Here is a 10,900-nt window from a genome sequence, read left to right on the forward strand (position 1 = left end):
TTTTGCTGTCGACCCATAAAAGCCTAAAAAAGCCACCAAAACGATGTTTAATTCGACGTTTATCATCATTTCAGTCACATGGGAATGAGCAGTTACAGTATTTTACATTACTTGAAGTCTGTACACATCTGCCTTACGTGAGGAAGTTAGCATGGTGAGTTAGCCACACGTGTGGGTGACTGATAAGAAAAAAAAAGCCAAAATATTCCACTTTTACAGAAAAAAATATGCAAAGAAACCCGATGGCTACATTTAACACTGATCATTGTAACATATTTTCAAAAAAATAATAAGTTTAAGTCACTGAACCTAATGTTAAAAATATTGCTCTACCAGGAAATAGCCACCACCGTCATTACATGCTACGATATCACTCTGCTCTAACTGTTGTGTTGCTGCAACAAAAATCCCATTTTGTGGAGTAAATTGAAAATTTTCCTTCAAAAAATCTTTTTTTTTTAAGGGTGGAGGGGTCAGAAGCCATTTACAAAATATACATACTGTTCTTATTGGTATAATAGCATTTTAGGACACCGCTGGATAAACTAGACTAGGTGGCGCTAGTTTACGAGTTGGGGAAGAAAAGCGAGCAAGTCTGAGCTGTCAATCATCCCGTCTTGCGTGATCTGAGCACTCGAAATAGTGGAAGGAAGTTACAATGATGAATAAATTAGAATAATTACAGTGAAATGTCCAAAGAAAAGGCACACAAATATCAGAGGTCAAGCCATGAGGCAAGATTGGCACTAAAGCATGCTCAAAAATAACTCAAAAAATGGGAGAAATTATCAATCAATCTGTAAATAAAGATAAATATTAGGAAAGCAACCAGAATTCCATGCACAAAAATGATCAGGAAAGTCCTAGCATACTGTCTTTGCGGTCAATATATACACACACAAGCTGCAATGGCGCTGTGTGTGTGTGCGCTAGGCAAGAGGGAGAGGCGGAGTCCAGGGTGGTGGCGGTGGTGGTGTTCACGGTAAAGCCGGTGACCCCTGTCACCAATAAAAGGAACGAGTCAGGAAGTTGGCGGCCGTGTTGAGCCAGCCCATGCCGTCGGTGACCGAGCCCACGCGTGTCACCGCTTTGTCCTGCTCCTGGGACGGACTCTCTTCTTCGGGCAGGTAGTCCGGGATGTCGGTGTTCTCCTCCACGGCTGCCGCCCCTTCGCAGTCCTCTTGGAATGGCATGATCAGCTGGCGCAAAGACGTGGGGAGGAGAAATTCAAATATTCATAAGCACGACAGATTACAGTGATGTAGGACTAGAAAGGAATATAAACAAATTAAATGAGTTTTTAAAACTGGAAACAAATTGGAAGTAAGTTGTAATGTGATCATTGATGGGGAAAAAGAGACAAAAACATTAGCGGGCCAAGCCTGACACCTGCTGGCCATTTAATGTACTGCTAGTACATGAAGCCAAAATTAATGACAATTTGAAGTCAGAGTGTGTTGCTTTTAAAAAAATTATTCATTTATTATTATTATTTTATTTTTGTTTATTTTTTACTTTTTTTTTACTATTATTCTTTTATTTTCCTGATTGGAAAAAATGTAGCAAAAATTAACAATTTAAAGTGAATATATTTTTTCAGTCTGGAAATGGCACAATTGTGCCGTGTTCTTTTTTTAAAAAATTATTCATTATTATTATTTTATTATTATTTATTTTTATTTATTATTATTATTATTAATTTATTTTTCTGATTGACAAAAATGTAGCAAAAATTCACAATTTAAAGTGAATATATTTTTTCTGTCTGGAAATGGCACAATTGCGCATGTTTATGATTATTATCATATCTTGATTGGGTATTTTCTGACTGGAAATGACAAAACACGGCAAAAAGTCAACATTTGTGGACATTTCAACCTTTTAAATGCATGAAAGGGGTATTTTCTGACTTGAATTGGCACCAAAAACAAGACGTGTGTGTTTAAATATATGCAATTTTCATTGTTCTCTGACATTTTGAATACGACTCAGATCTTTTCGATGTACAGTCGTCGGCATGTGAATGAAAAAGTAGGAATACACTGGGAAAAAAAACAACATATTTCAAAATATATATATATTTTTTTCTGTGCTCACCTCTCCTCCGTCGTCCGTCTTCACCACCTGTTGGGCTTTCATCACTTTAGTGGAGTTGATCGCCGTGCCCAACGCCTGTCCGAGTACACACACACACACATAAAAAGGTATAACAGTATGCTTTACTGCTATTACAGCTGTGATAGTTCAAGGTGTTCCGAGTGCTTACGTCAGCTTTAAGGTCGGAGCGGATTCTCACAACGCATCTCTTCACGGCCATTTGGAAGGTGAAGCTGATGACTCCTCGGATCTTCAACAAGGCCTCCTCACACAGGCTCCTGCGAGTCTTGAGATTGACCGAACGCAAACCTTTTTATGAGTGCTTCCCCACAACAACAACAAAAATTTATTCATTCTTTCATTCATTCATTTTCTACCGCTTATCCTCACAAGGGTCGAGGGGGGTGCTGGAGCCTATCCCAGCTGTCTTGGAGTGAGAGGCGGGGTACACCCTGGACTGGTCGCCAGCCAATCACAGGGCACATATAGACAAACAACCATTCACACTCACATTCATACCTATGGACAAAATTTGGAGTCGCCTATTAGCATGTTAGCAACCTAGCATGTTTTTGGAATGTGGGAGGAAACCGGAGTACCCGGAGAAAAACCCACGCATGCACGGGGGGAACATGCAAACTCCACACAGAGATGCCCGAGGGTGGAATTGAACTTGGGTCTCCTAGCTGTGAGGCATGCGCGCTAACTACTCTGCACCGTGCAGCCATAAATGTATTAAAAGGCAAAAATAATAATAATAACAATAATGATGATGACAGTCTAATGTTTATTTTGGTTTGCTCCATGTTCCTACAGCCCTAAAACACAATAATCAAGATGCCTTGAAAGATGAGGCAAAATCGTGAAGGAGTTAATGTAGGCTTTATGAACACTTACCGAATCGTCCAACCCGTCAATGTGCAGTACAACGGTCTTGGCCCGCTTGTTGTTGGAGCCCAGGAAGAACTGAGCTTTACGCCGACAGGAAGCGGCGGCCGCTTCGGCTTGTTCCGCTTCTTCTTTGCCGGCCGCCTGCAAAATCTCATAGACTTCTGAAGCCAGGAGTTTGGTTTCTCCGGGGGACGTACTCCTTAGGAAAGATGGAAAGTCAACATTAATGACAGAAATATGGTTTATAATACTGATTTGTTACATTTGAGGGTATGATTGTATGTGTGTGTGTTGATGGCAATGACTTGCTTCTGCATGACATTCTGCAAGCTCAGCATCATGCCCAATTCGCTCTTCATCTTCTCCCTGTTGGCTCGACATTCCGCCAGGTAGCGCACTGCCTACAAGCACACAAAAACACACACACACACACGACGAGAGGACAAAAGTCAAGTTCACTCTGCAGGCTCGTATTGTAGCATTCATACCTCTGAAGTGTTACATAAGCAACAGGAATGTGCATGCTAAGGCTTTGTGTTTACGCCTCACATGCTTCTTTTAAGACACAGTTATTACATAAAACACTTAAAGGTGTATTACATAGACAAGGTTTCTGTATTGTGGGATTTTTATCTCAGTTTTCACGTATTTAACAACTTTACATGGTTACACTTTTACATAAAGATTATTTTATTGTAAAATAGATGGCGCTGTGCAACATAGAGATAAGTATATGTTTGTAATAACAGTGTTAAATTGATAAAAAAAAAATTAATGTCACAAAATGCATCACCAATTGACAAGTCGATGTGCTTAGTAACAATTTGAAGCATTTTAAAACACTTACCACTAAAAAAAGGCAGTTTTCCTTTTTAAAAAAGGGGAAAAATTTACTAAATTAGAGGAAAAAAAATGGCAAATTAATATGCAATATGTAAAAAAATACATACACTACATAAAATATTTTATTTCAATATTTTATCACTTAAAAAATAAAATTCAATACAAGAAATCAAGTACAATACAATAGATACGTAAAATCACATAATTTTAGAAAATACTATAAAAAGGCAGTTTTCCTTTTTTAAAAAAAGGGGGAAAATTGACTAAATTATAGGAAAAAATTGGCAAATTAATATGCAATATCTAAAAAAATCTACAGTACATAAAATATTTTGTTACTTTAAAAAGAAAATTCAATACAAAAAATCAAGTACAATACAGTAAATACGTAAAATCACATAATTTTAGAAAATACTATAAAAAGGCAGTTTTCCTTAAAAATTTAAAAAATGACAAAATTATTAGACAAAAATAGCATATTATTTACATTACGTAAAAAAATGTGCACTTTATAAAATGTTTAATTTTAATATTTTTTTACCTTTATAAATATAATTTAATAGAAAAATCAAGTACATTTTACATAATTATAATAAGAAAAATGACAATTTAAAAAATACTATTAAAAAAATCTATTTTCCTAAGAAAGGGGAAAAATTTACTAAATTATGGGATAAAACTAGCAAATTAATATACAACATGTAAATGAAATAAATTATACACATTCCACAACATTTAACTCTAATTTTTTTACTTTAAAAAATGCATAAAAATACTATAAAATATAACAATTCATAATAAAAAATATTAAAAAAATAAGGAATGCTTCTGGTTTAACCAGTTGACAAATAAAACCAACTTACCAACAGTGCCGAGTAAACCACTTGAGGGTTATGGTGGTCCAGGAAAAGGATGAGACCCGGCAGACAGCCCTGATCTTCTACTATGGCTCTGCGGTTGAGGGGGTCTGCGGCAAGATCTCGCAGCTGGTTGACCACCGTCAGTGCATCCAACTCCGCACTCATGGTGCCTCTCGTCTTGGAGCCTCACACATCCAAACAACCTCCGCCCTGCTGGGTGAAATGCAGTAAAGTAGTACCTTGATTCTTGACACTGGTGGTATGAAGATTATTTTCAATTCAAATATAAACAATGTGAGATGAAATAATTGTGATGGCAAAAACAGCAGTAATTACAGAGCAAGTTTAAGAACATTTGCAATAAAATAATGTCATGTGTATACAATTACAAGGTAAAAAATGTTGTATAATGCAGTATGTCAGGGAGTTACAGTAGGAATTACATCATAACAGACCGTTTAAGAAGATTAAAGCAGCAAATGGTTGACCTATTTATCATTAGGGCTTTCGATTAGCAACATTAACAGTGGATAAAGTCAATAACGACGCTTAGCATTACATAGCTCTTCTTTGAGTAAAACATTGTCAAATTCCCAAACCTACGCCCAGATATCCCAATTGCAAATTGTCACTTTAAACAGTTAATCTGTCGTTGTGTGACCATTTAAATTGAGTTTGTTTTGCTACGACCCCAGTCTCACCTCAAGTCTCGCCCCTGTGTAAAAAGACAAGAAACGACTCCGTGACTAAGCTAAGCTAGCTAACGCTATTTGACAATACATCTTACCTTTCAGTCAGTTTACAGCGAAACCATGAGACAACCGTAGGAAAGCTCAGTTACACAAGACGCAATAATGGCGTGCCGGGAGACAGCGTGCCAGTTTAAAAGCAACCCCTAATAATCTTATTTCATTAACGCTGTGGGCCTGCGCCTTTCTCTACAATGCCCGTTTAAGCTAGCAGCTGTGCATACTGTTTGGGTTTTGTGGCACTTTTAGTTTGTTTTGTTTCTTTGGACTCACCGCTTTTATGTGGACCCTGCTATTTAAAACGATTCTTTGCTGTCGGGATAAACAAAAGAACACATCGAACGCACTCTATCTTTCAACTCCGTGATTGGTGGTGTTTTATTTGATTGACTCATCCAAAACCCAATCACAATATACAAATGTTATACATCATAGATCCTATTGGTTAGACTAAATGACAATCAATAATATCATCCAATTGTGACGCTCAATAGTAACAGACTCATGGTAATAATCTCTGTAATCCCATTGGTTCAAACATTTTAATGACTGCCCTCCACATCAGTCACCTCTTCCAGGACATTTTCGACGGCTTGATAAGGTAAAAACTTCTTAAAGTTGTCAACCAGTTCCATATATATATATATATATATCCATATAGTTTTCACTTTCGAATACTGAGTTGACACTCTCATTACGGTAGAGCATATCCATGTGCTAACGACATGTTGGTCTTGTTAGTAGTCGCTGCAAAAGTTCAATCTCGTTAGCATTGCTATTGCTAGCTAACTTGTTAGCAACAGGTTGCCACACCGTTTTAAACTTGTAAAATCGATAACATTCTGTTTCCCGGAGTGAATTAAGTTCGTCCTATCATGTGTTTTGCTATACACGGTTGCCTAATTTGTGTCAGAGAGCTCGTACGAGGGTTCACTTTGTGTTGTTGTCATGTTCAACAACCAGATGTTAGCTACAAGTGTTTTTGCTCAGTTCTACTTGTGCTGTACCTCGCTTTATTCATTAATCCTCTAAAGTTATAGTTGCATATTCATATGTAACAGTCTAGCTGTTTTAATAATAAAAAAAAATAATAAAATAATTTCTCCATTAGGTGTGTTTTTGGTGATGATACTGTCAGCATCATGTGTGATGTGTGCCTGTGGCCAGCCCCTCATCAGCTATGAGTAAACACTACGAAAGCATTGAAATGGACCTGGTAGGTGTTTGTATTTCTCCCATTTGACTTCTATTTGTCCACTTCATTTTGTGTTTATGTTTTTTTTGACAGGCATTTGGATCAGGCAAGTCCTACGGCTCCTCCAGAAGTATTGTGAGGAGAATAGCCAGCAATCTTCCTCTTAAACCTTGTCCCAGGGTTCATTTCCAGGTGGGTTTTATTTACCTTTTCTGTTTCTGTTATGGCTTTCTACTGTTGACACCACAGCTAAGCTCATTCCCTCCTTATCGAGCTCTTGCTGTCTGACTGGTTTGACTTCCAAAGCTTAAACAGTGCATGATGTCACGAGGACGGAGGTGATACAAACAGTACCGCTTCTACTTTTTAAAATATCAACATGTCATGTTTGTGACTGTTTATTCTGCTTCTTTCTTTACACCCTCCCCCTCTTCCTCTTCTTCTTCTTCTTCTTCTTGTTTCCAGCGCCTTTCCCTCACTATGCGGAATGCAGTATGTCTGCTTTAGGTCAGTTTGTGCAGCAACGTCTTGACTGTCATTACAGCGCTCTCTCAAGTCTCTATTCTTCTTACTTGGTTACTTCTTCTGTTTAAATACCATGCATGGAAAAATATTGTTGCATTTGTAGTATTTGTGTTTACTTGTAATCAGACTATTTGACTTGTACTTCTCTCTGTTACTACTTTATTCTGACTACTACCACATAAAAATGTCTTCACAATTAATTTATTTGGGATATTTTAAGTTTATTCTAATAATAATCTTTTTTTCCACAATATGTCAACTGTCAAAAATGTTCAATTGTGACATTTTGGTATTTTTTTATGTTATAAAATATTTATTGATTTTTTTTTAAATACAACTATATTCTAAAGTATTTTTTACTGTGGAATATATTTTTTTAACCATATTGCCAAAATAGATTGCACTACTTAGTTACAACCAGCGGGGGCGCTGTTGATTCAGTCTCAACATGGCATCAACCATCCATTCATCCATCTTCCAGCATTTTTCTGTTCAGTACAAGAGCCTGAACATTCAAAAAGATATTCTCCCATCCCAATTAAATATTGCAAAATATTCAATATAATAATATTGAATATTTTTGTCTGTCTTATTTTAACAGCTCCATCCTTACACTGAGGATACAGTTGTCCTTAGCAGAAAGAACAACTTCTCTGTGGCCTCACTCGCTGACGTCTCATGGATCGACCAGGATGAGGAGGAGGAGGAAGAGGAGGAAGAAGATGAAGACAACCTAGGCAAACCTCGGTGAGATAAATCATTTCCTCATCCTCATAAAGTTGAGGTGGCATCTGTAAAGCTGATTATGGTGCAGAACAAGCTAATGTGACTTACTTAATTACATTATGTTATTTAGTTTTTAATTTGAATAAAAAGAAGCCTGGTTCTTTCTGCAGTTGAGTAAGGACCCCAGCCCACTCTATGAGGAATATGTACTATAACAGTTTTTTTAACAGGTCCGGACTGCCACCAACAGGACTCGCATTCCGTGTCCGCCAGCCTCGTACTTGGCGAAAACCCTGCCTCACCAGGCAGCGCTCGCTACCAAGCCTACACGAGGGGGCCCCGAATCCCCAGGGCCCCTCGGCTACCAATGATGAGGCCATACAGAAGATCAGCGCTCTGGAGACAGAACTCGCAAAGCTCCGAGCGCAGATCGCGCAAATCGTGCTGGCACAGGAGAAGAACGCGCAGTCGGGTATGTTCAAATAAGAGCCAATAGAAAATGATGTAATGGTAAATGTATTCCTCTAGATGGCAGCAGAATGCCTCATTTAGTATAGTACAGTTTCAGGTGTCTCTGTTGTCTCCATAGGGACAACCACTCACCCGCCCCCTCCCCCCAGTGGCACTGGGCCACCTCCTCCTCCACCGCCGCCACCACCACCACCCCCTCCTCCACCGCCATTGAATCTCCAGCGCACGTTTTCCGCCATCGACCTGATCAAGGAGCGAAGAGGAAAGAAAACAGAAGGGCAGACGACAGTGCCGGAGTCCAGGACAGCGGAAATCCCCAACATGCTGGACGTCCTCAAAGACATGAAGAAAGTCAAGCTGAGATCCGTCAAAAGGTTAGCGGCACACATCATTCCACAAAGTACGCAGCGGTGGTGTTACAAATACAATGTCTTGGCAGTCGTTCGGCAGAGTTGGACACCAAAGAGAAGCTCAAAGACCCTACAGACGCCGCTACGCTCATCGCGGAAGCCCTCAAGCGAAAGTTCGCCCACCGTTACAGACATGATAGCGGCCGGGACGAACAGGACGCCTTCACTCTCCCCGACCAGGAAGCGAAACGTCCAGTTCAAACCCCTCTGGTGAGAGACTTTCACGTTCACTTCATCACATCTACAAGACTTGTAATGGTCTTCATTTTGTCTGTTGTCCACAGTTTGGGCAGCACATGCTGAGATCAACTGGAAAGCGGACGTTTGTCTGAACGGAGTGTGAGTTATATTGTGGGAAGCACAAGGGAATGAGGCTGCTCTATCATTCTATTCATGTCGTTGTGCACTTTTTAAGTTATACTTTTAAAATCTCAGTGTTCCTAGTTTTTTTGTTTTTTTTTGCAACACTATTCTCAACTGTTAAGTTCAGTTGTTGAAGAGAGCACTTTCTCACTAGTGGTAAACTGTTATGACTTATTTATGTTAAGACACCAATAAGAAATAGTTTGTAGGTGCTAGATGTACCTGACCAGGAATCAATGCCAAACATTCTCTTATTAATCCTTCTCCACATACCTCTTTTTGTCTTGAACGTAAAGTACACTGACACAGTGATGTGAAAGAAAATGCTGATATCACAATTTTAACTGTCAAACGCCATTTTGAGCTTTGTTTGGTTGTTTATGCACGTAAAAAATGTGTGTGAGGCCAATATTACTTTTTTTTTTTAGCTTTTATGAGGGAAAAGAATGACGTCAGTATCATGTTAATTGTTCAAGATGTTGTCATTTCTGAAAAATAATGTTCAAATCAAATATTAAATAAAAATATACCGCCAAACATTGTGTGTGTGTTTTGCTGATTAAAAAAAATGAAATTATTGAAAATTATGTACAAATCTAGGTTGATTTAATTTTATTTTTTAATCACAGCAATCATCTTTTCAATCGACCTGCTCCTGGACAGGACTTCGGTTACAACTGGAGCTTTTATTTTGGTAGGGCGGCTCTTATTTTAAAGCCTGCATATGTACATAGCACATAGCCTTGTGCTAAAAAATGTTTTTTATTCCGCCTCGTGTGTGACGACCTTTCCTACACCCTCAATAGCAAAGCCTGGAAGCATTTTGTAACTTATAAGTATTTTAAAAGGAATTCTAGGTTCGGTAAAAGGTGAGTTAATGTTAGCAATACTAGCTATTTGTGGGGTGAGCTAGCATAAAGCTATAGACGTGCATTGAGTGGGTTTGTTCACTACTGCTATAGGTAAATATATTCACAATCATATTTTTTGGTGCCTAACTGTTTCCCAAGTTTATTATTGCGTGTGTGAATGTATAAACGAGAGGAAATTATTTACAGAAAGGCGCTTTTTGAAAGTAACTCCATTTACTTTATTCATGTACAGTGCAGCCTTGACCCATCCAATATGGCGGCGACGTTGAGGTACGGCTTGGCGCTCGATGCAGCGTTTCTGTCTGTGCTAGCAAGTATGTGAGTGACAAATGCTGGATCTGCTGTGCAAAATTGTCACATCACTCGTTGGACTTAATCTTTCATCTGTTTAAACGGTAAGTAACCCAAGTTTGACAGGCTACTTAATTATACGTTAATAATTAATATGTAGATGTACTTTTACGTAGTAGTGATGGGCGGATTGATACAATATATAGATGCTACGATGCCATTATTTCTGATACTAGTATAGATCCTAAAGTTAAAATTGACATATTTTGACACATTTGGGGAAGATGTGTGTTGAAATTAAGTTACAATAAATAAGACTGTCCATGATATACAATATATAAGTTGGCAGGAACTATTTTTCTTTCCGCCTCTCATTCGATTCCAGCGCCACTTTTCAAAATAATGGGGCAACCTTTTGTTTCCTTTGTCAACGTCACAATAGTAAATTCAAAGTCGTGTTAATACAGGCTAAATATACTTAATGGATACAATGGTCATATTTTAAGGCATTTTGGGGTAATTTGTGTTGGGGAGAAGCAATTATATTAAGAATATCAATGATAAAGTATAGCGTTTGCAGGAACTATTTTTCCTTCCGCCATTCATT

General features: G+C 38.3%; 3 protein-coding genes across 7 annotated transcripts in view; 2 read left to right on the forward strand and 1 right to left on the reverse strand.

Moving 5' to 3' along the window:
• Positions 1–42: 42 nt before the first annotated feature.
• armc1 (armadillo repeat containing 1) lies at positions 43–5,689 on the reverse strand. 2 transcript variants are annotated; one of them, XM_058059728.1, is made up of 7 exons: positions 5,479–5,689; positions 4,695–4,901; positions 3,298–3,389; positions 2,995–3,187; positions 2,267–2,383; positions 2,098–2,172; positions 43–1,199 (listed from the first exon to the last, which is right to left on the reverse strand). In XM_058059728.1, the coding sequence occupies exons 2-7, from the start codon at positions 4,854–4,856 to the stop codon at positions 1,002–1,004; spliced, it is 837 nt and encodes a 278-aa protein (XP_057915711.1). In that variant the 5' UTR covers positions 4,857–4,901; positions 5,479–5,689; the 3' UTR covers positions 43–1,001. The 2 variants fall into 2 exon arrangements, with proteins under 2 accessions (XP_057915711.1, XP_057915710.1); XM_058059727.1 differs by having other exon boundaries at positions 4,695–4,904.
• Positions 5,690–5,971: 282 nt separating this feature from the next.
• Positions 5,972–9,667, forward strand: mtfr1 (mitochondrial fission regulator 1). The gene is made up of 8 exons (XM_058059721.1): positions 5,972–6,041; positions 6,552–6,656; positions 6,729–6,827; positions 7,762–7,907; positions 8,117–8,358; positions 8,476–8,731; positions 8,797–8,977; positions 9,052–9,667. Exons 2-8 carry the CDS (start codon positions 6,621–6,623, stop codon positions 9,097–9,099), a joined length of 1,008 nt encoding a protein of 335 aa, XP_057915704.1. The 5' UTR covers positions 5,972–6,041; positions 6,552–6,620; the 3' UTR covers positions 9,100–9,667.
• Positions 9,668–9,882: 215 nt separating this feature from the next.
• The window catches only part of trim55b (tripartite motif containing 55b), a 42,938-nt gene continuing 41,920 nt past the window's right edge, over positions 9,883–10,900 (forward strand). For 3 of the 4 annotated variants that reach the window (XM_058059708.1, XM_058059709.1, XM_058059710.1), the window contains exons 1-2: positions 9,883–9,999; positions 10,235–10,397. The gene's annotated coding sequence lies outside the window, so the exon portion shown is untranslated. The remainder of the gene's footprint in view (positions 10,000–10,234; positions 10,398–10,900) is intronic. The other variant, XM_058059711.1, reaches the window with a different exon arrangement.

The sequence above is a fragment of the Doryrhamphus excisus genome, chromosome 21 (assembly GCF_030265055.1).
Source record: "Doryrhamphus excisus isolate RoL2022-K1 chromosome 21, RoL_Dexc_1.0, whole genome shotgun sequence".
Taxonomy (NCBI): domain Eukaryota; kingdom Metazoa; phylum Chordata; class Actinopteri; order Syngnathiformes; family Syngnathidae; genus Doryrhamphus; species Doryrhamphus excisus.

Bases quoted from the DNA above. Each gene is read 5' to 3' on its own strand.
- armc1 (XM_058059728.1), bottom strand. From the start codon at position 4,856: ATGAGTGCGGAGTTGGATGCACTGACGGTGGTCAACCAGCTGCGAGAT. The intron at 3,390-4,694 runs GTAAGTTGGTTT...GTGTGCTTGTAG, and splicing joins TGGTTTACTCGGCACTGTTG to GCAGTGCGCTACCTGGCGGA. The intron at 1,200-2,097 runs GTGAGCACAGAA...TCTTTGCGCCAG, and splicing joins AGACGGACGACGGAGGAGAG to CTGATCATGCCATTCCAAGA.
- mtfr1 (XM_058059721.1), top strand. From the start codon at position 6,621: ATGAGTAAACACTACGAAAGCATTGAAATGGACCTG. The intron at 6,828-7,761 runs GTGGGTTTTATT...TTATTTTAACAG, and splicing joins GTCCCAGGGTTCATTTCCAG to CTCCATCCTTACACTGAGGA. The intron at 8,359-8,475 runs GTATGTTCAAAT...TTGTCTCCATAG, and splicing joins GGAGAAGAACGCGCAGTCGG to GGACAACCACTCACCCGCCC.